We start from the raw sequence: 24,419 nt of genomic DNA on the forward strand, positions 1-24,419 counted from the left end.
ACTGTGTGATATCTGGGCATGCCAGCTTAGACTCACTACCACCTCTGACAACTGCTGAAATTATCCTGGAAATTACATTTTTTGAGTCTTAAAGGCTTCCCCCTACCCCCTTCTCTTGGTTGTTATTGATGATACGAATACCCTTGGAGAGCTGAAAAACCTTGAGCTTATAGAGTCCTACATTCTTATTTCATGAGAGTTCAAGCTCCCTGAGATCGCCATTGTGGAAGAACAGGCTAAGGATACAAAATAATTGGAAAAGAGAGTTTTATACAATAATGGGATTGGATCAGAAATTGCTTCACTGAACCACTTGTATATGTGAGAGGATAACCTTCTCAATAAATTTTTGCCAACATAGCAAATACATATATTTATTTTGCTTTTTATTTTTTTAATTTTCATTTATTCATTTTTTTATTGAAGTATAGTTGCTTTACAGTGTTGTGTTAGTTTCAGGGATCCGCAAAGTGATTCAGCTACATATATATATATATACTTTTATATATACTTTTATATATACATGTATATATGTGTGTGTATATATATATATATATATTTACAAATATATATATACTTTTTCAGATTCTTTTCCCTTAGAGGTCATTACAAAATACTGAGTATAGTTCCCTGTGCTATACAGGAGGTCCTTGCTGGTTATCTATTTTATATATGGTAGTGTGTATATACACATATATTTATTATACACATAATAAATACACACATTTATCAAGCTACATTGAAGCCATTATTGCAGTGGCTTATTGGAATATAGTATTTTACTGGAAATGTACTACTTCTGAGTGGGGAACATGGGGAAGAAAGAAAGAGAAACAATAGCGTAGGATCAAGGGATCTTAGAGCCAGACTGCGGCCGGAACTTCCGCCTGCTGTGCCATTGTCACAGGACCATAGCTCTGAGGTTGTGCAACACCTTTAGTAAACACTTCCTGAAGCAGAGACAAGAATGAACCCTGAGGTTTCATTCTGTCTCACTTGAGAGGAAGGGACAGACCCAGTGCACGGCTGCTTGAGACAGAAGGACAGACACCAGGCTCCTAGGATCACCCAGCATGTGGCGAGGGCTTCTTTTGACAGCCACTTTCCTCCTTTCTCCACTTCCGGGTAGGTGTTTAACTCCTTTTCAGGTTCTGTTAAATACCCAGGGAACTGCTTGCTTTTCATCTTCTCCCAGTATTTTTTTTTAACCAATTTTACTAACCAGTTGAGCTGGTTTAATTTGTTGTTTTGGGGGGCCCTGACTGATTTAAACACTCAGTGTAAAGGAGAGGCAAGCAGACTTCTTGAATCAGTATTTACATGTCTGATCTGAGAACACTTAGAAATCAGAGGGGAAATTTAATTCAGCATCATCTAAACAGTGAATGTGATCTTTGCATCAAAGAATGGAATGCACCCAAATCAACCTAGTCAGTTTTTAGAGCAGTTAAGATGAGGCAGGTTTGACTGGTTATTGCGGTACAGAAGGCTTCAGAAAGTATCTGTTATTATTATTGGGGCCAGTTTGATTCGTCCTATTCCTTTCAATCACATTTTTATATTTAGTCCTTTCATTATTGGTGATGATAAATATGACAAATTAGAAATAAGTAGTGGACCCATTTCATGTTTATAAAGCACTGTGATATTACTTGATCAAAACAATGTTGCCGTTGAACTTACGTTGATCATTCACTTACATTTTGCTGGTTAGATCAAACATTTGTCGACTGAAAAAAGAAAAAGCACAATGTGAGAGTTGTGAGTGAAGTTTTATTTGGGGCAAAATGAGGACTATAGCCTGGGAGACAACTTCTCAGATAACTGTGAGGAACTGTTCAGAAGAAGTAGGGCAGGGAGATCAGTATTATGTGTTTTGTTGAAGGGGGATCCATGGAATCAAGCATACATTTTGGCAGGAGGTTGCTGCTAGTCACGGTGAGCGGATGTCTCCATTAATAATTTTAGAGCTTTTCTAGATATGAGAAAATGCAAGAAATTGGGTTCATAACATCTTCTCCTAAAAGTATCTAATTATCTGAAGGTCTGTTCTGCCAGTTTTTCCCAGAGTACAGAGTGCCTCATTTCTGATCTTTGCCGGCCCTGAACTCCTGTTTCAGGCTGTGTATTGAAGGTCAACTACTGCAGTGGCTAGTGACCTCATTCTTTTTTTTTTTTTTTTTTTTTTTTTTTTTTGGCGTACGCGGCTCCGGACGCGCAGGCTCAGTGGCCGTGGCTCACAGGCCCAGCCGCTCTGCGGCATGTGGGATCTTCCCGGACCGGGGCACGAACCCATGTCCCCTGCATCGGCAGGCGGACTCCCAACCACTGCGCCACCAGGGAAGCCTCAGGTGACTTCATTCTTGTAGTGCCAGATGGTGAGCAGCAATTTTTAGTTTAAGAATTCAAAAGTAGAGTAATATTACTTCCTAATAATCAATTATATCTAGCATATCTCTCCATCTCTGATGAATTCTCCAATTAGATTTTGGTTAAATTAGATTGGCTAACACATTTCCTTTGTTTATTTCTACTTCGAGAGCTTATTGAAATTCAGCACGTTAGCTTCAGTGCGTGAGACTCCTTCCCTGGTAAACCTTTTCCTGGGCTTTAGAATGTTTGCTGGGACCTAGAAATGGGAACAAATTATCAACAAGAAGGATGGGGTTAGGTAGGGAAATATTCTCCTACCCCTTTTGCCCACTCAGTACTTTGTCACTAAAAGCATCTTTCCTTTTACGCTGGTTTCTGATTTGTTTTTCAGACTTGGGAAAGTTCTAACTTAACATCTTTTGGTATAGAACTGTGCTAGGAATTTAAATTATTGACTTAAAATTCCTATTTTTTGAGTCAAAGTTAATAGAAATCTTCTTTCCCTACATTCTCCAAAAGTAGGATCACTGAACACTCTCTGGGACAATTTGCTTGGTTGAAACATAAGAATTGTTTGTGTACTAGCCTTACCCAACAGCATAAAGATCAAGCTGGGTCTGTTAACAGAATAGCATAGCTACCAATGTGGTCCACCCACATTATAGCCTTTTCGGTGAATTTGGGCATACTAACTGATTCTGTTCTCCTGTCTTTGCATTCACATCATTTGCCCCAAGAGACAAAACATTTTTAGAGGTCATGTCTCAAAGTGTGACATCTCTGAATACTTGGTGAGAAGGGGACAGAGGTTCTGAAGTGGCTTTTGTGAGGATGGAGGGATGAACAGAAAGCTGCCTTCCCGTATCTTCCATCTGGAACAGAAAGCTGCCCCCTCTTTTTTATTTTCCATTGTGTATTTTCAAGAATGTCTCCATGAATCCGACTGCCAATTCAGGGGACACAGGTTCGAGCCCTGGTCCGGTAGATCCCACATGCCGCAGAGCAACTAAGCCTGTGAGCCACAACTGCTGAGCCCACGTGCCACAACTACTGAGCCGGTGTGCCGCTACTGAAACCCACGAGCCTAGACCCCGTGCCCCGCAACAAGAGAAGCCACGGCAATAAGAAGGCCATGCACCACAATGAAGAGTAGCCCCTGCTCACCACAACTAGAGAAAGCCCGTGTGCAGCAACCAAGACCCAACACAGCCAAAAAAAAAAAAAAGGAATGTCTCCATGGTCCCTGAAATAACCCTGAAATGAAATACCCACTGAAATGTAAGACATAAAGCCATTTCCATTTTCCCATCTCCTCCTTTTTTTTGTTTCTCTGCCCCCATCATCCAGAGAATAAGTATGTGCCCCTCCAACCATGACTCCTGCCCGGTTCTTACATATGCGAAATTAAAAAATGAGGTCAAATCAGGCCAACTGTTTGTAATGAGCTTTACAATCCCCTGAGAAAAATAACTTATAAGATTTCATTGTAGGAAAGGGAAAAAAATTTAAAGCATGTGACAGGTGCTTGGTGGTGAAGAAGTAAGGAGAAATTTCTTTACTTCAGCAGGATATCCAGGGGGTACAGTACTTTTTGAAATTATTTTATTTCAAATTGCAATTTCTTCCTGTCTTCATAAGTCGACTGGAAGACCCCAAAGAGTATACGTACTTTGATCTTTAGAGCCAAAGTGATAGACATAATTAGGATGTGTTTTTTCCTTTAGTGTTTGTACTCACTTTTACTGCATGAAGTTTAAAATCACCAGATAGTTTGATGGGGTAGCTTGATGGGGTACAGAGAATCCCAGAACTTAAGTCCATGTCATTGCATAAACCCTGATTCAGGGCTTAACATCATGTGTTTAGTTTGGAAAGACATTGCTTTCAACAGTTTTGAACAGATTTGAAGAAAAATGGAAATATCAGTATTATGTACAAAGGGGCTAAACTCTAAAATGGCTCCAAACACATTAAAAGATAAAGTAGCCATCCAGACTAATGTCTGGTATTTTAATCTTGTCAACAAGATTTAACTTTTCTAAAGACAGAGGGAGGGAGGCAGAGAGAGAAAGAGAGATAGAGGAAGGAAGAAAGAGAAAGAAAGAAAGAAAACGGTTGGAAGGAAGGATGAAAGGAGGGTGGAAGGAAGGTCAGAAGTTTCCAGATTAAAAGAGAGTAAAGAGGGCTTCCCTGGTGGCGCAGTGGTAGAGAGTCCGCCTGCCGATGCAGGGGACGCGGGTTCGTGCTCCGGTCCGGGAAGATCCCACATGCCGCGGAACGGCTGGGCCCGTGAGCCGTGGCCGCTGAGCCTGCGCATCCGGAGCCTGTGCTCCGCAACAGGAGAGGCCACAAACATGAAAACTAGATAAAATACCTGACCCTAGAGTGGATCCTGCACTGGAATGGGGAAAATGCTATAAAGGATATTATTTGGTCAATTGACAAAACTGGAATACAGATGGTAGATTAGATAAAAGTACTGGCTCAGTGTTAAATTTCTTAAATTTGAGAGCTGTGCTATGGCTGTGTAAGAGAATATTCTTGTACTTAGGAAATACTCAAGTTTGTAGGGGTAAAGAACCATGATGTATGTAGTGTAACTCATCCTCAAATGGTTAGAAAAAATTGTGTGTATGTGTATGTATATTTATATACATATGTATGTGTATATACACATATGTATATATGTGAGAGACTGAGAATATTCAAAATCTCAGTGACAACAACCTCAAAATATTGGTGGCTTACAAGAATACTTTCACTCATGAACATGTTGGCAATAGGGTAGATCTGTGAATTAGGTAAATCCGGGTGAAGGATATAAAGACGTTATTTGTACTATTCCTATTCTTGCAATTCTTGTATACATTTGAAATTATTGCCAAATAAAAAGTGTTTAAAAGTACCCCCCCCAAAGATTTCACTTTTCTAAAACTAATAAACAGTGAAAATAATGATCTAACCCAAAGCCAAATAATAGTTTTCTTTTTCTTGATCCGGTTTTGCTAGTCAAAACTAATCCATCCTGTGAGTTCTGTGGGAGAGAGAAAAGCGAGTATTAAAGTGAATTAGTAGCAACATATTGTGTTTCATCTCAGATTTGTGTAATCCCTGGATGATAGTTAGTTGTGTTTGTTCCACAGGCCTCAAAATAATTAGTGTGCTGTTATACAGCTGGGAGGAGACGGCACCATCACGCCTTAGAATGATGAGCCAAACAACACTTAGGTCTGCTGCCTCTCTTTAACTGCTGTATAATTTGTTGTATCTCAAATCTCGTCCTTTCAGGGCCTTCCTGGTTTCAGAAAAAGAAGGGCCATTAAGGGAAATTCTATCTGTTATCTTTAGAGAATGTACCCTGCTGCAAGAATGTGAAAAGCTGGAAATCTGTTCACTTCACACTGAAGAAAGTGAGAGGTTGCTGGAGGCGTTTTAAAAAATATCCTGGTTTAGTTTATTCATTGATTTGTTTTGGTTGCCATTTGGAAGTGCTTGGCCATCAAACAAAGAGTTGGAAAGAAATTTCTCCACTGATTTACATGCTGAGACTCCATATTTCATAGTCAGCTGGGATACATTAGCATTTAGATACTAACTAGAGGCATGGAGATCAATGTGTATATCAGAGAAAACTTGTGTTGGTTGGATTGGCCTGTCCCCTTCTCACCACTTCTGAAGGGGAGCGTGTGAGTGTTATCCCTTTCTGCTTTTATAAAAAGAATTAGTTGGGTAGTTATTATTTTATGAACTGAGGGCAGCTTAGACTAATATTTCCCATCAGAATAATGTGTGTTTCATACAGCATTTTTAGAAGAGTTACTCTGGTTGCAATGTTGGTGAATATACGGCTTCATGAGCTCCATATTAATGGGACTAATTGCATTGATTGAACACAGTCCACCAGACAGCATGCGGGTGCCTTATGGTGTACTTAGAGAGTAACAGGAGACCGTACGGAATTGCTACCATCAGTTAATTTCTGGCAAGAGTAATTTTCTTACTCTTGGCATCTTATTATTTTGAAATAATTATGATAATTAGGAAAATTTTCACTCGATGGAAAGAAAATGACTGATTTACTGTTCCTTTAGGCTTTTGAACCTCGCTTATTGTTTTAAAACTAACATTATTATTTTCCTCTACCAAAAATTAATTAAATAGAAATAAAAGATGCCCAGTGATTAGCTCTAGAAGTAAGAAGTAAGTGACCGAGGGAACTTGTGATGTAATTCTTGAAGTGTGGCTATGTAATGAGACATTTTATCACAAGGTTCTGATTAGAACATTATTGAAATGACCGTCACCTATTCAAAGAGATCATTGGAGATTCTGTATTTATTTGCATAAAGTTGTAGACTACTTGAACTGTTCTTCAAGATCATTTAATCTGTCCCCTCTTTTCACAATTGAAAAACCCAAACTAAACCCAAAGTTAATGTAGTCTAGTGTTGACGCCACGGCTTTAAGTGTTTTTGAATTATTTTTAACAGTAAATCTTGAGCCAGTGAAAGAAATGCCATTTCATCACTTTAACACTCTGTTTTTGACCCAGTGAGCTTTTAGCAAATTTAATCACTTTTTCTATTCTTCAAAGTTAGATATGCAAATGGCTCTTGAATGGTCAGAAGAATGAAAGCCATCCTAAAATGATAAAAGAAAATTGATATCACTAGGAATTTTGAAAAGTTTCTACTTTCGTTTCTGAAGAAACTTTGAAAAAATAAGCATTTATTCTCTGGAACATCACTGGGATAAGTGTACATTCATGCAAAGTGACTAATGAAAAATACTGTTTTATTTGCTAAAAGATCAACCCCATCACATAAATTTATGTTATCACAGAATTTAGGTTTGCCTATTTTAATGAGCTAGAATTACCCTCTAGTCATTTAAAGCCTTTCCAGTTCCAGTTAGGAAACTGCTGGGTTGGGCCATCCTGTGGATCCCTGTTCCCTTGTACCTACATTCTCTGTGGATCTGCAGCCCCTTAACCTCTAAAGAGCTGGTCTGTTGACATTTCCTCAGGCACTTCTTTATACAGAGCAGGGACTGGACCATGTGGGCAAATAAAAAAGAAAATAGAAAATTCAGCATCAGCTTTGGGAAAACTGAATTTCTCTGAAAAAAATAACTTCTAGAAACAACATTGAAATGAGAATTCAAGATGCCAATAGTAGGTTGAATCTTTCCAATTCTCTTTCAATTTAACTGCAGGTTCAGAAGTTTTCCTTCCAGGCCAGTCCTAGTGTTCTAATTGTCTGCTTCTCCAAGTTTCATGTTTTTCATGTTTTGTATTCAAAAATGAAGGTATGTCTGTACTGCAAAAGTCAGCCCATTCTATGGAGCTGATATTGGAGCCTTTTCTTACTGATTTCGTTTCTTTCATTACTGTAAAATATTGCTGTTGGAAAACCCAAGAAAAATATATTAGAATCTGAAATGGTATCCATTAGTTATTTCATTTTTATGACACTGTGTAGTTTCAGAGTGCTTCAGTTTGATTATTCTGACACTGATTAGGTTCTTAGAGGATTACTTTGGCTTCTGTTCTCCTGTCCTGGCTTTTGCCTGAACTGTTTGCTCCCTTCCCCTAGGGGACACAGAGTGGTAAAGAGAAGCGGGAAAATTCCAAAGAAATATCTTCACTAAGCTGAGAAACACCGGTAAACTTTCAGTGGGAGAATATCTGAAGATATATATTAAAGATCTGAGAGGAAGAGTGGGCTTCTGATTTTGCTGATCTTTTCTGGTGTCTGCACTTTTATAACTCTCTCACATAACTCAGTTAAAGCCCCTGCGTGTGGCATCATTCATCAGAAACGCAATCAACATGACCACTACCGAACAGCATATGTTAGTTCTGCTTAGCTGAATCTTCTCTACCTTTTTTTTTTTTTTGCTCAGTAAATTCTATAAAAGAACTCCCTGGAGTGAAAAACTATGAAGTGGTTTATCCCAGAAGACTTCATCCACTGCATAAAAGAGAGGTCAAGGATCCAGGTCAACAGGTACAGCTTTTGATTTAATAAAGAATTTTGAATACACGCGCGCACACACACACACACACACACACACACATATACACACACATACGCATATATATAACTATATTTAATATGTAGATATAATACATATTTTTGTATATATACATACACACATTTGTGTTTTTTAACCTGTCTTACCTTTATTAATCTTCACGATAACCCAACATTCTATTACTAGCTTTATTTTGATTTTAAAGTTCTGGAGGTTGAAATAAACTAACTGTCCAAGGTCACACAGAGGGTAAACTTTATTTATGGTAATTTATAACTTATTCTGTTACTTCTAAAGAATTTGATGCAACTTCTTTTATCCATCTCTTTATATATCTCTCTCTATCTATCATCTATACATACACACATACAAACAAAACCGTGAACACTAAAATTGAAGTAAAAAATAAAATACTGTGGGTGAATAAATGCATATATGTGTAGTAAATTAGGATTAATTACTATAATTGAACATAAAATTTACCTCTGTTTTTTCAAAAGAGTCGGCTATTAAAGTTTGTAGAATTCTTACCACTTGACAAAACATACATTCTCAGTCAAAAGAGGAGGGCTAAAACATGACGATTCATTCCACAGCAATTTTCTAATTACCTACACCTGGAAGTCTTCTGCTGGGAGCCAGGAAAATACAAATAAATGAGACATAAATGACAACTTTTACATCTACCTACTGTAAGATGAAACTCACTGGAAGCTCATATTCCCCAACTGGACAAAGTTCCTCACAAATTATTTTTTCTAAAGCAAACACATGTATAGCAACAGAACCCAGAGTAGACTCTGTTTCCCAAAATAATTGTCTCTCAACAAAATGTTTCTGCTAAATTTATATAGGACCCATATGCATTGGATTCCCTGTCAATATGGCTTTCTTCAAATGCTTTCTGGCAGTCTCTTAAAAATGCCAACTACATTTTCCACTGAATATTTTGAGGTGAAAGCCAAGTTGCTAGAAATTAACTTTGTGGTTTCTGTGTTGAGACTCTTGGTCTTCCTTGTGCAAATAATTGATTAGCAATTACTTGAAACATTTAGAATTTAGAGTGCATGGGACAGAGGGGATCCCTGTATCTACACAGATCTCAGTCTGGATTGATCACTTCTCAAGGCAGTGAAGAGGAGGACTCTTGTACTTCTTATTATACCACTGTGCCCTCTGCTGGACCAGAGAATTAAGGCACCAACATTACCTGTCAGGTATGCCAAGAGCATGGCCCATCTTCCTGACTTCCTCACACCTGGCCACATTACTTAAGATTTGAGCTAGAATGAAGTAATCCCCTGAAACATTTTCTGGAGGAGGCACTAACAGCCAAGACAGAATCTTAAAGATTTGATTCATGACTGTATTCTTTTTTTTTTTTTCCTTTTTTTTTTTTTTTTGGGCGGTACGCGGGCCTCTCACTGCTGTGGCCTTTCCCGTTGCGGAGCACAGGCTCCAGACGCGCAGGCTCAGCGGCCATGGCTCACGGGCCCAGCCGCCCCGCGGCATGTGGGATGTGGGATGTGGGATCTTCCCGGACCGGGGCACGAACCCGCGTCCCCTGCATCGGCAGGCAGACACTCAACCACTGCGCCACCAGGGAAGCCCCATGATTGTATTCTTGACTGTACTTTACATACATGGCATAAGGAGACCTGAATAAGCGTTTGTCGAATAAGTGAGCAAATGAGTAAGTAAACAAATAGACAAATGAATGAGTGTAAGTGGAATACATTTCCTATAAACCTGCATAGATGTATAGTCAACACATTCTCAGTCAAGGTCCCTGACGTTGAAACTTACATTCTGAAGGTGGTCACTGTTCTTGCAGTCTTCGGATCACGTGCTTCCTTAGAGGCCAAAATCATCTTGCTGTTGGTCCATGCCTTGAAACAAAATATCTGGGGCTTCCCTGGTGGCGCAGTGGTTGAGAGTCCGCCTGCTGATGTAGGGGACGCGGGTTCGTGCCCCAGTCCAGGAAGATCCCACATGCCGCAGAGCGGCTGGGCCTGTGAGCCATGGCCGCTGAGCCTGCGCGTCCGGAGCCTGCGCTCCGCAACGGGAGAGGCCACAACAGTGAGAGGGCTGCGTACCGCAAAAAAAAAAAAAAAAAAAAAAAAATATCTGGCATCACAGTGCCTCCCCTATTGGGAACAATGTCAGGCCTTAGCTAGGTCCACCAAGGCTTTCAGAGGCCTCGGATTACTGTATGTTATCACAATAGTTGGGCTACAGGGTTTCCCTTGTGTATTCACAGGCATCACGTTGACTCTACAGTTCTGTTTCCATCTCAGAACCACACAGGACTCTAACCGTCCCAATGCACCCACTAGACCTTACCCACGGTGTTTCCTGGAGGAAATTTTTATGTATATGTCCCTGTGCCCAGTTAATCTTACTCAGTGGGCTCCAAATCATTTCCTTCTAGTGGAAACTCTCCAAATCAAGGTGCCTATTTCCTCTCCCAACCCATAGCTCAGAACCTAGATAGAATACAAATAAGACACACTTCTTATTAGCAGGCATTGTTCTCCACCATGAGCTTCTACTTGAGAAGCACAGTTATAACATTACCCAGTGCACCCTCTTTCGTATAGTCTCTGGTTTTCTTCTTTGCTGTTTTCTTTCATCTGTACCCTCTATGATAGTATTGGCTAAAACTCCCATTACCCAATTATCTTTTCTGAAACAACCTCCAAATAATATTTTATCTGAAAATCTACTAAAATCCACTGCTGACAGAAAACAGATATCTGGAAGGCTCTTCTGTATGGACGGTCATATCTGGTATCCTCCTAATTTTTTCATTTTATCTGGCCTTTCTTAAGCCTGAACAAGAAGTGGTGACAACAATTCTCCATGACGTTTGTTTTCAACCCTCAGGCTTTTTTCCAGCTCCTGTTATTCATGAAAGTGAACTGAGTTAGAGCAGCTTCCCCTCCTCTAGACCCACAGTGTAGGATATTTATAGTCTGAGATTTTTGACACCAGAGACACACTTCAATAACTGAAAATTTAAAGGAAATTTTAGCTGAAATAACTGACCTCGGAGATGGCAAATCCCTGCACAATACTCTGACCAGATGGCTCTAATTTTTTTTTTTGCGTGGGCCTCTCATGTTACGGCCCCTCCCGTTGCGGAGCACAGGCTCCGGACGCGCAGGCTCAGCGGCCCATGGCTCACGGGCCCAGCCTCTCCGCGGCATGTGGGATCTTCCCGGACCGGGGCACGAACCCGTGTCCCCTGCATCGGCAGGCGGACTCTCAACCACTGCGCCACCAGGGAAGCCCCTTTCTTTTTTATCAATATTGGAGTATAGTTGCCTTATAATACTGTGTTAGTTTATACTGCACATGGAAATGAATCAGCTGTACGTATACATATATCCCCTCTTATTTGGATTTCCTTCTCATTTGGCTCTAACTTCCTATTGTCCCTGGATGAGCTCAGGTCCTTTTCTCTCCTTCAGGAGAGGGAGGAGACAAGACAGCTTGACCTTAGGTGTAACACAGCAGTGGAAGCATCACTGAGTCCATAATAACTGGTGCTCTATCACGTTTGCTCTGCCATATTGGATCTCTTTAATAACAACAATGTCCTGGTACTTCCCAGTGAATTGGTAGATATTACGTGTCACCATGGCTAATAACCCTGCTTTATAGGACAAAGTCAGAATTCAGCACCTGATAACATCTTCTTTAAAATTCTTCTGTATAGACCTATCTCCTCCTGTATATATAAATCTAAACTTAAAAATAGTTCTCCGTTTCCACACAGTTTACTAGAAGTGACATTTTCTTCTCTTTCTGAACACCCGAGACTATGTTTTCTTCCTGATGACTTCTTCCTGCCTTAGGGTACAGATTCATGTCATTTTGCCCATATTCTGCCCTCCACGTAGCAGTGAGAAGACCTCTAGACCAAATCATCAGTTGAGAGGCTTGCGGGTCTTTGGGTCTGTGTGCGTAGTAGTACTTCTCAAATAACTACCCCACCCTGTGTCATCCGGCTAATTCATATCTCAGCTGACATGTTCCTTCCTCAGGAAAGCCTTTCCCTGCCCTTAAGACGTTAGACATCCTACCCTGCTTCCAGATTCATACCCCTTATCATGTAACTCACTTCTATGGTCTGTCTTTCCACAATATTATAAGCTTTCTGACAGTCGGTACCAATTTTTCCTGCTCAGAGGCCAGTTTCCAGAACTTAGCAGTGCCTGGCATATAACCCACACTCACATCTTCTTTGTAGAATGTGAGGCTGCCTGGATGGATAGATGGGTTTGTATAAAGGCCTCAGATAATGTGTCTATTCAGTTGGCAGCTGTTTGACTTGTTAAAAGAGGCAGAAGCAGACATTTGGAATTATAGAGACCACTGTTAAAGAAAAGCAGACATTGCTTTCTAATGATGAGACAGATGGACATAGCCAAGTGAATCTGTGTGTGTGTATGTTTTTAATCACCAGTAAGTGTTTGTGCATTTTTGCAGGAAAAATTTGAAACTGAACTGAAGTATGAAATGACAGTTAATGGAAAAATCGCAGTGCTTTACTTGAAGAAAAACAAGTAAGAGTCTTTACTTCTGATACTATCCTCACCAACAGCCAGTTAGCATGTGGCAAGTGTGATAACTGAGTCTGTTACTACTTAGGACTCCCACAAACCTTGGCTAATCATCTTTTACTCTCAAGTGACCCAAGGGCTTCCGCGAGTATTTGTTTGTACTGAAGTGGTAGAGACACTGAGTAAAGTAACAGTTTACTAGTGTTCTGCCAGTTGAAGTCATAAAACACAATGAACGAGGTGCGGGCAGACGTATATTTTATCAACTTCTGTGAAACAGCACATAGATTTTTAAGTCTCCCCCATGCATCACTGCATTTTGTTATTTTAACACTGAAAGATTAGATATTAAAAAAATTGGCGACTATTTTCATCAGAAAAACAAGACATACATAAGTTAAGTAAACTCTAGGGCCAAAAAACGAGTCAGTGGTAAAAACTGACTCAGGGTCCCCTGATTGCAAAGCCAGTGCTGTTTCTACCCAGCCAACCACTAACCCTCCATTTTCTCATACATTACATTTTCCTGTATTCCTTCATTCTCTTCCTTCAGTTCATTGAAATTCAACATTCTTTTTCAAATTTCACTACCTCAGCTCTCACCCACATCTTGATCATCCTATATCTAGACTATATCCAAAGTAGTTTCTTCCTAATTCTATGCTTTCAAGTTTTTTTAATCCCTCAATTGTTTAGTATAGGGCAATGAGAATTTTTTCCCCCCTCAAATAGACTATCACCTTTTGCAAAAAGCCACAACTGTCGAGAGTTTGGAAACAGTGTGGTACAATGGAAATAGTACAGGCTTTGAATTCAGGCAAATCTGGATAGGATTCTTTGCCACTTGAACTGTTTAATCTCATCTGAAAAATAAGGAGAGTAATATTTATCTGGTAGGATTGTTGAGATGATTAAATGATATGTGTAAAAGGACTATCCCAGCAGCCAGGATACAGATGGTATAGAATACATATTAGTTGCTTCCTTTTCTCCTTGCCCTGCCTCTTTTAAAAATATATTCAGACTCCTGTTTGCTGGTGGATAATTGAAAGAACTTTAGGAAGCTCAGTGAGAATGCTGAAAGAGCCCACACTACCAAGTGCAAGTCAATTTTCAATACACTTTCCACCGCTGCAACTGTTAACAGTTACTGGTAACTGACAAGGACTGGGTGAAAAAGGCAGTCATCCTTAGCTGTGGGGAAGAACATTGCTCTTTTCAGTCATTTTTATCAACTTTGCCCTACTCAGTTCTATTTCTTCCTCAAATCTCTCCTCAGACTAACAGGCAGAGTCTGATGAGGAAACAGACATTGTTCCACACTACTTAGGAATGTCCCTGCCCTTCCCACTCTCTCCAGTTTAAGCATCCCTTTCACGCTTGGATTTGCCCTGAGGGGCTAAGAGGTAAAACTTTTCTCCACACCCAGGGAAAGCTCTCCCTTTGATCACTGGAGTTTGCAATTAGCATGAGTAAACGTGACATTTTCCTCCCACCCTCAGGGGTCTCCTTGCACCCGGCTACACGGAAACATATTATAATTCCACTGGAAAGGAGGTCACCACGAGCCCACAGATCATGGTAAGACAGAGTATCCTAAATTCATTGCTAATTGGCGTGTGACCCACACACTCAGAAGCAGTGTCATTGCCAATTAGTGAAAGTGAAACGGTGTTATGGCAACGATGTTTTTTTCACAGTAGTAATTTCTTTTCTTTAATTTTTATTTTATATTGGAGTATAGTTGATTTACAATATTGTGTCAGTTTCAGGTATACAGCAAAGTGATTCAGTTATACATGTATATATATATCTGTTCTTTTCCAGATTCTTTTCCCATATAGCTTATTATGGAATACTAAGTAGAGGTCCCTGTGCTATACAGTAGGTCCTTGTTGATTATCTATTTTATATATAATAGTGTATATAAGATGTGGTACCTATATACTATGGAATATTACTCAGTCATAAAAAAGAATGAAAAATCCCATTTGCAGCAACATGGATGGACCTAGAGATTATCATACTAAGTGCAGTAAGTCAGACAGAGAAAGACAAATACCATATGATACCACTTACATGTGGAATCTAAAAAAAAATGATACAAATGAACTTTTTTACAAAACAGAAACAGTAGTCATTTCTTAATAGATCCTCTAACATTTTTTTTGTTTGTTTGTTTTTTTGTTTTTTTTTTTTATTTTTAAACATCTTTATTGGGGTATAATTGCTTTACAATGGTGTGTTAGTTTCTGCTTTATAACAAAGTGAATCAGTTATACATATACATATGTTCCCATATGTCTTCCCTCTGGCGTCTCCCTCCCTCCCACTCTCCCCATCCCACCCTTCCAGGCTGTCACAAAGCACCGAGCTAATATCCCTGTGCCTTGCGGCTGCTTCCCCCCAGCTATCTACCTTACTACGTTTGTTAGTGTGTATATGTCCATGACTCTCTCTTGCCCTGTCAAACCTCGCCCTTCCCCCTCCCCATATCCTCAAGTCCGTTCTCCAGTAGGTCTGCGTCTTTATTCCTGTCTTACCCCTAGGTTCTTCATGACATTTTTTTCCCTTCAATTCCATATATATGTGTAAGCATACGGTATTTGTCCTTTTCTTTCTGACTTACTTCACTCTGTATGACAGACTCTAGGTCTATCCATCTCATTACAAATAGCTCAATTTCATTTCTTTTTAAGGCTGAGTAATATTCCATTGTGTATATGTGCCACATCTTCTTTATCCATTCATCCGATGATGGGCGCTTAGGTTGTTTCCATCTCCGGGCTATTGTAAATAGAGCTGCAATGAACATTTTGGTACATGACTCTTTTTGAATTTTGATTTTCTCAGGGTATATGCCCAGTAGTGGGATTGCTGGGTCATATGGTAATTATATTTGTAGTTTTTTAAGGAACCTCCATACTGTTCTCCATAGTGGCTGAACCATTTCACATTCCCACCAGCAGTGCAAGAGTGTCCCCTTTTCTCCACACCCTCTCCAGCATTTATTGTTTATAGATTTTTTGATGATGGCCATTCTGACTGGTGTGAGATGATATCTCATTGTAGTTTTGATTTGCATTTCTCTAATGATTAATGATGTTGAGCATTCTTTCATGTGTTTGTTGGCATTCTGTATATCTTCTTTGGAGAAATGTCTATTTAGGTCTTCTGCCCATTTTTGGATGGGGTTGTTTGTTTTTTTGTTATTGAGCTGCATGTGCTGCTTGTAAATTTTGGAGATTAATCCTTTGTCAGTTGCTTCATTTGCAAATATTTTCTCCCATTCTGAGGGTTGTCATTTGGTTTTGGTTATGGTTTCCTTTGCTGTGCAAAAGCTTTGAAGTTTCATTAGGTCCCATTTGTTTATTTTTGTTTTTATTTCCATTACTCTAGGAGGTGGGTCAGAAAGGATCTTGCTGTGATTTATGTCATAGAGTGTTCTTCCTATGTTTTCTTCTAAGAGTTTGATAGTTTCTGGCCTTACATTTAGGTCTTTAATCCATTTTGAGCTTATTTTTGTGTATGGTGTTAGGGAGTGATCTAATCTCATACTTTTACATGTACCTGTCCAGTTTTCCCAGCACCATTTATTGAAGAGGCTGTCCTTTCTCCACTGTACATTCCTGCCTCCTTTATCAAAGATAAGGTGTCCATATGTGCGTGGGTTTATCTCTGGGCTTTCTATCCTGTTCCACTGATCTATCTTTCTGTTTTTGTGCCAGTACCATACTGTCTTGATTACTGTTGCTTTGTAATATAGTCTGAAGTCAGGGAGCCTGATTCCTCCAGCTCCTTTTTTCGTTCTCAAGATTGCTTTCGCTATTCGGGGTCTTTTGTGTTTCCATACAAATCGCGAAATTTTTTGTTCTAGTTCTGTGAAAAATGCCAGTGGTAGTTTGATAGGGATTGCATTGAATCTGTAGATTGCTTTGGGTAGTAGAGTCATTTTCACAATGTTGATTCTTCCCATCCAAGAACATGGTATATCTCTCCATCTATTTGTATCATCTTTAATTTCTTTCATCAGTGTTTTATAATTTTCTGCATACAGGTCTTTCGTATCCTTAGGTAGGTTTATTCCTAGATATTTTATTCTTTTTGTTGCAATGGTAAATGGGAGTGTTTTCTTGATTTCACTTTCAGATTTTTCATCATTAGTATATAGGAATGCCAGAGATTTCTGTGCATTAATTTTGTATCCTGCTACTTTACCAAATTCATTGATTAGCTCTAGTAGTTTTCTGGTAGCATCTTTAGGATTCTCTATGTATAGTATCATGTCATCTGCAAACAGTGACAGCTTTACTTCTTCTTTTCCGATTTGGATTCCTTTTATTTCCTTTTCTTCTCTGATTGCTGTGGCTAAAACTTCCAAAACTATGTTGAATAAGAGTGGTGAGAGTGGGCAACCTTGTCTTGTTCCTGATCTTAGTGGAGATGCTTTCAGTTTTTCACCATTGAGGATGATGTTTGCTGTGGGCTTGTCATATATGGCCTTTATTATGTTGAGGAAAGTTCCCTCTATGCCTACTTTCTGGAGGGTTTTTATCATAAATGGGTGTTGAATTTTGTCGAAAGCTTTCTCTGCATCTATTGAGATGATCATATGGTTTTTCTCCTTCAATTTGTTAATATGGTTTATCACATTGATAGATTTGCGTATATTGAAGAATCCTTGCATTCCTGGAATAAACCCCACTTGATCATGGTGTATGATCCTTTTAATGTGCTGTTGGATTCTGTTTGCTAGTATTTTGTTGAGGATTTTTGCATCTATGTTCATCAGTGATATTGGCCTGTAGTTTTCTTTCTTTGTGACATCCTTGTCTGGTTTTGGTATCAAGGTGATGGTGGCCTCGTAGAAGGAATTTGGGAGTGTTCCTCCCTCTGCTATATTTTGGAAGAGTTCGAGAAGGATAGGTGTTAGCTCTTCTCTAAACGTTTGATAGAATTCACCTGTGAAGCCATCTGGTCCTGGGCTTTTGTTTGTTGGAAGGTTTTTAATCACAGTTTCAATTTCAGTGCTTGTGATTGGTCTGTTCATATTTTCTATTTCTTCCTGATTCAGTCTTGGCAGGTTGTGCATTTCTAAGAATTTGTCCATTTCTTCCAGATTGTCCATTTTATTGGCATAGAGTTGCTTGTAGTAATCTCTCATGATTTTTTTTATTTCTGCAGTGTCAGTTGTTACTTCTCCTTTTTCATTTCTAATTCTATTGATTTGAGTCTTCTCCCTTTTTTTCTTGATGAGTCTGGCTAGCGGTTTATCTATTTTGTTTATCTTCTCAAAGAACCAGCTTTTAGTTTTATTGATCTTTGCTATCGTCTCCTTCATTTCTTTTTCATTTATTTCTGATCTGATTTTTATGATTTCTTTCCTTCTGCTAGCTTTGGGGTTTTTTTGTTCTTCTTTCTCTAATTGCTTGAGGTGCAAGGTTAGGTTGTTTATTCGAGATGTTTCCTGCTTCTTAAGGTGGGCTTGTATTGCTATAAACTTCCCCCTTAGAACTGCTTTTGCTGCATCCCATAGGTTTTGGGTCGTTGTGTCTCCATTGTCATTTGTTTCTAGGTATTTTTTTATTTCCTCTTTGATTTCTTCAGTGATCACTTCATTATTAAGTAGTGTATTGTTTAGCCTCCATGTGTTTGTATTTTTTACAGATCTTTTCCTGTAATTGATATCTAGTCTCATGGCGTTGTGGTCGGAAAAGATACTTGATACAATTTCAGTTTTCTTAAATTTACCAAGGCTTGATTTGTGACCCAAGATATGATCTGTCCTGGAGAGTGTTCCATGAGCACTTGAGAAAAATGTGTATTCTGTTGTTTTTGGATGGAGTGTCCTATAAATATCAATTAAGTCCATCTTGTTTAATGTATCATTTAAAGCTTGTGTTTCCTTATTTATTTTCATTTTGGATGATCTGTCCATGGGTGAAAGTGGAGTGTTAAAGTCCCCTACTATGAATGTGTTACTGTTGATCTCCCCTTTTATGGTTGTTAGTATTTGCCTTATGTATTGAGGTGCTCCTATGTTGGGTGCATAAATATTTACAATTGTTATATCTTCTTCTTGGATCGATCCCTTGATCATTATGTAGTGTCCTTCTTTGTCCCTTTTAATAGTCCTTATTTTAAAGTCTATTTTGTCTGATATGAGAATTGCTACTCCAGCTTTCTTTTGGTTTCCATTTGCATGGAATATCTTTTTCCATCCCCTTACTTTCAGTCTGTATGTGTCTCTAGGTCTGAAGTGGGTCTCTTGTAGACAGCATATATAAGGGTCTTGTTTTTGTATCCATTCAGCCAATCTGTGTCTTTTGGTGGGAGCATTTAGTCCATTTACATTTAAGGTAATTATCGATATGTATGTTCCTATTTCCATTTTCTATATTGTTTTGGGTTCGCTACTATAGGTCGTTTCCTTCTCTTGTGTTTCGTGTCTAGAGAAGTTCCTTTAGCATTTGTTGTAAAGCTGGTTTGGTGGTGCTGAACTCTCTCAGCTTTTGCTTGTCTGTAAAGGTTTTAATTTCTCCATCAAATGTGAATGAGATCCTTGCTGGGTAGAGTAGTCCTGGTTGCAGGCTTTTCTCCTTCATCACTTTCAGTATGTCCTGCCACTCCCTTCTGGCTTGTAGGGTTTCTGCTGAGAGATCAGCTGTTAACCTTATGGGGATTCCCTTGTGTGTTATTTGTTGTTTTTCCCTTGCTGCTTTTAATATGCTTTCTTTGTATTTAATTTTTGACAGTTTTGATTAATATGTGTCTTGGCGTGTTTCTCCTTGTATTTATCCTGTATGGGACTCTCTGTGCTTCCTGGACTTGATTAACTATTTCCTTTCCCATATTAGGGAAGTTTTCAACTATAATCTCTTCAAATATTTTCTCAGTCCCTTTCTTTCTTTCTTCTTCTTCTGGAACCCCTATAATTCGAATGTTGGTGCGTTTCATGTTGTCCCAGAGGTCTCTGAGACTGTCCTCAGTTCTTTTCATTCTTTTTTCTTTATTCTGCTCTGCAGTAGTTATTTCCACTACTTTATCTTCCAGGTCACTTATCCGTTCTTCTGCCTCAGTTATTCTGCTATTGATCCTATCTAGAGTGGTTTTAATTTCATTTATTGGCATTGTTTCATCGTTGCTTGTTTCATCTTTAGTTCTTGTAGGTCCTTGTTAACTGTTTCTTGCATTTTGTCCATTCTACTTCCAAGATTTCGGATCATCCTTACTATCATTCTGAATTCTTTTTCAGGTAGATTGCCTATTTCCTCTTCATTTGTTAGGTCTGGTGGGTTTTTATCTTGCTCCTTCATCTGCTGTGTGTTTTTCTGTCTTCTCATTTTGCTTATCTTACTGTGTTTAGGGTCTCCTTTTTGCAGGCTGCACTTTCGTAGTTCCCGTTGTTTTTGATGTCTGTCTCCAGTGGCTAAGGTTGTTTCAGTGGGTTGTGTAGGCTTCCTGGTGGAGGGGACTAGTGCCTGTGTTGTGCTGGATGAGGCTGGATCTTGTCTCTCTAGTGGGCAGGTTCACGTCTGGTGGTGTGTTTTGGGGTGTCTGTGGCCTTATTATGATTTTAGGCAGCCTCTCTGCTAATGGGTGGGGTTGTGTGCCTGTTTTGCTAGTTGTTTGGCATAGGTTGTCCAGCACTGTGGCTTGCTGGTCGTTGAGTGAAGCTGGGTGCTGGTGTTAAGATGGAGGTCTCTGGGAGATTTCCACCGTTTAATATTATGTGGAGCTGGGAGGTCTCTTGTTGACCAGTGTCCTGAAGTTGGCTCTCCTACCTCAGAGGCAGAGCCCTGACTCCTGGCTGGAGCACCAAGAGCCTTTCATCCACACGGCTCAGAATAAAAGGGAGAAAAAGTCGAGAGAATTAGTAGAAGTATGAGTAAAGAAAGAAGGAAAGGAGGAAAGGAAGGAAGGAAGAAAGAAGCAAAGAAGGAAAGAAAGGAGGGAGGGAGGGAGGGAGGGAGGAAGGAAGGAAGGAGGGAAAGAAGGAAAAAAGACAGAAAGATGATATAGTAAAAATAAAATAAAGTATAATATAGTTATTGAATTAAAAAATATTTAGAAAAAAAAAAAAAGGGACGGATAGAACCTTAGGACAAATGTTGGAAGCAAAGCTATACAGAGAAAATCTTACACAGAAGCATACACATACACCTTCACAAAAAGAGGTAAAGGGGGAAAAATCATAAATCCTGCTCCCAGAGACCACCTCCTCAATTTGGGGTGATTCGTTGTCTAAAGGAGGAAAGGAAGGAAGGAAAGAAAGAAAGAACGAAGGTAAAGTATAATAAAGTTATTACAATTAAACTTAATTATTAAGAAAAAGAATTTTTTAAAAAAACCATGGACGGATAGAGCCCTAGGACAAATGGTGGAAGCAAGAGTATACAGACAAGATCTCACACAGAAGCATACACGTACACATTCACAAAAAGAGGAAAAGGGAAAAAAATCATAGATCTCGCTCCTAAATTCCCCTTCTTCAATTTGGGATCATTCCTTGTCTATTCAGGTATTCCACAGATGCAGGGTATATCAAGTTGATTGTGGAGCTTTAATCCGCTGCTTCTGTGGCTGCTGGGAGAGATTTCCCTTTCTCTTCTTTGTTCTCACAGCTCACAGGAGCTCAGCTTTGGATTTGGCCCTGCCTCTGCGTGTAGGTCGCTGGAGGGCGTCTGTTTTTTCGCTCAGACAGGACGGGGTTAAAGGAGCCGCTGATTCGGGGCCTCCGGCTCACTCAGGCCGGGGGTTGGGGGATGGGGGAAGGGGGGGCACTGCGTGCGGGGCGGGCCTGCGGCGGCAGAGGCCAGCGTGACGTTGCACCAGCCTGAGGCCCGCCGTGCGTTGTCCCGGGGAAGTTGTCCCTGGATCCCGGAACCTGGCAGTGGCGGGCTGCGCAGGCTCCGCGGAAGAGGGGTGTGGAGAGTGACCTGTGCTCGCACACAGGCCCCTTGGTGGCGGCAGCAGCAGCCTTAGCGTCTCCCGCCCGTCTCTGGGGTTCGCGCTTTTAGCCGCGGCTCGCGCCCGTCTCTGGAGATCCTTTAAGCAGCGCTCTTAAACCCCTCTCCTCGCGCACCAGGAAACAAAGAGGGAAGAAAAAGTCTCTTGCCTCTTCGGCAGGTGCAGGCTTTTCCCCGAACTCCCTCCCGGCTAGTCGTGGTGCACTAACCCCTTCAGGCTATGTTCAAGCCGCCAACCCCCGTCCTCTCCCTGAGCTCCGTCCAAAACCAAAACCCGAGCCTCAGCTCGCAGCCCCGCCCGTCCCGGCGGGTGAGCAGACAAGCCTCTCGGGCTGGTGAGTGCCGGTCGGCACCGATCGTCTGTGCAGGAATCTCCCCGCTTTGCCCTCCGCACCCGTCGCTGTGCACTACTCCGCGGTCCCGAAACTCCCCCCTCCGCCTCCCGCAGTCTCCGCCCGCGGAGGGGCTTCCTAGTGTGTGGAAACTTTTCCTCCTTCACAGCTCCCTCCCACTGGTGCAGGTGCCGTCCTTATTCTTTTGTCTCTGTTTTTTCTTTTGCCCTACCCAGGTACGTGGGGAGTTTCTTGCCTTTTGGGAGGTCTGAGGTCTTCTGCCAGCCTTCAGTAGGAGTTCTGTAGGAGTTGTTCCACGTGTGGATGTATTTCTGGTGTATCCGTGGGGAGGAAGGCGATCTCCGCGTCTTACTCTTCCGCCATCTTCAAGGTCCCCCCCTCCTCTAACATTTTTACAGTTGACAAGAACAAATGTATTCCTTGACCACCATGGTAACCCTTTCCAGCCTTTAAGGACTCCTTATAGGAGAGTGGGCAGAAAGAGCTTCTTATTTTCATTTGAAAAGTAGAGAATTAAATGTATCCGGTGTTCTTATTCAGTGCCAGTCACCTCTCAGGATCATGTAGTCTCTCAAACTCAAGACTATTTCCTCAATGGTAGAATTGTGGAATTCTGTGTTTTCCCTAAATAATTTCCACTCTGGACTCTTATTCAGAGAAGAAGACAGGACGAAGTGGTATGAGGAGTGTTTTATCCTTGCCATCTATTCTGAGGAAGTTTTTCAAGCATTTTCTTCCATAGCAATGCACAGAGGTTTATGTGGGCCAATACCTCACCTGTTCCAAAGTAGAAAGGTGAATTTGACTGAAGTACATCCGTGTGAAAAAGTGCTAAGACTGAGCGTTTGGCTTCGAGTGGATACAGGGATGTTAAACTAATCTAGTTAGTCTGGTGGCGCTCTTTGGAAAAATCAAGAAATAACAGCACAAACTGAATAATCCATTCATTGGAAAGAGCTCATCAGTGTTAGGAAATTTTACTGAGCAATTAGCCAAGGAAAAGAATGAATGTCTGGTGTTTTGGGGGCTCAGGTTTTAAACTTATACCTGTGAGTTGTTTTGTTCCCAGACTGTATTCATCCCTGTTATCCTTCTTCTGCAACAACAAAATTTACAACAGTGTTTAGTTAATGCCCCCTAAGCATTTGGGATCATTAGCTAAATGGTAAAGATTTTAACCACAAAAGGCTGCTTAAAAAAAATTTTTTTAGGGAGACTTCCCCGGTGGTCCAGTGGTAAAGAATCCACCTTCCAATGCAGGGGATGAGGGTTTGATCCCTGGTTGGGGGACTAAGATCCCACATGCCGTTTGGCAACTAAGTCTGCATGCCACAACTACTGAGCTCGCGTGCCCCAACTAGAGAGCCCACACACCACAACTAGAGAGAAGCCAGCACGCCGCAACGAAAGATCCGTCATGCCACAACGATGATCCTGCGTGCTGCAACTAAGACCCGATGCAGCCCAAAAAAAAGAAAATAAATTAAAAAAAATTTTTTTTGTTGTTCAGCATAAAATGATTTGAAAACATTATAGATCTTGTTTCAAGATTTTAAATTCAAATTTAGTAGCGGGTCTAAAGTACATGCACACTTTTCCTTTGTCAAACCCCTTTTCCCTTTTCTCTAGGATGACTGTTATTACCAAGGACACATCATTAATGAAAAAGTTTCTGATGCTAGTATCAGCACATGTAGGGGTCTAAGGTAAGGCTTCGTAATGGTTTGTTTGTGCCTGTGATGATGGGTGTGTGTTAATTACCTAAAGAATCTCAAATATAATAAATTATACTATAGTTGAGTATGAATTCTAAGGACTCAAAAATTTTGAAATTTGAAGGAAACATGGCTTTTCTTGGTAGTAGTTTGTAAATTACACCTCTGAATTGCTTGCAGAGTTGTCTTTGTTTGTTTGCTTGTTTTCAAAATATAGGTTTTTGAGTCCCAGTTTTAGAGTCAGAATCTTTAGGGAATGGGAACACCTCTCTTCACTCTAAACTCTCTCTAGTGTGTCCAATCCATGCCTATGACATCCATTTCTCTTGGGATGTTAATGACTTGTCATGTATTTGTCTACAGTAAGATATCTCTTCTGATGCCCAGACTTCATTATCTCACTTC

At 40.3% G+C, this 24,419-nt stretch overlaps 1 protein-coding gene across 1 annotated transcript in view; it reads left to right on the forward strand.

The window, feature by feature from the left end:
- Positions 1-1,006: 1,006 nt before the first annotated feature.
- Positions 1,007-24,419, forward strand: part of ADAM28 (ADAM metallopeptidase domain 28) — a 66,712-nt gene continuing 43,299 nt past the window's right edge. Inside the window, exons 1-5 of the mRNA XM_032635432.1 lie at positions 1,007-1,125; positions 8,278-8,381; positions 12,904-12,980; positions 14,480-14,558; positions 23,929-24,005. Coding sequence (XP_032491323.1) covers positions 1,074-1,125; positions 8,278-8,381; positions 12,904-12,980; positions 14,480-14,558; positions 23,929-24,005 — 389 coding nt within the window. The 5' untranslated portion in view covers positions 1,007-1,073. The remainder of the gene's footprint in view (positions 1,126-8,277; positions 8,382-12,903; positions 12,981-14,479; positions 14,559-23,928; positions 24,006-24,419) is intronic.

Source organism: Phocoena sinus, chromosome 6 (assembly GCF_008692025.1).
Source record: "Phocoena sinus isolate mPhoSin1 chromosome 6, mPhoSin1.pri, whole genome shotgun sequence".
In the NCBI taxonomy this organism is placed as follows: Eukaryota; Metazoa; Chordata; class Mammalia; order Artiodactyla; family Phocoenidae; genus Phocoena; species Phocoena sinus.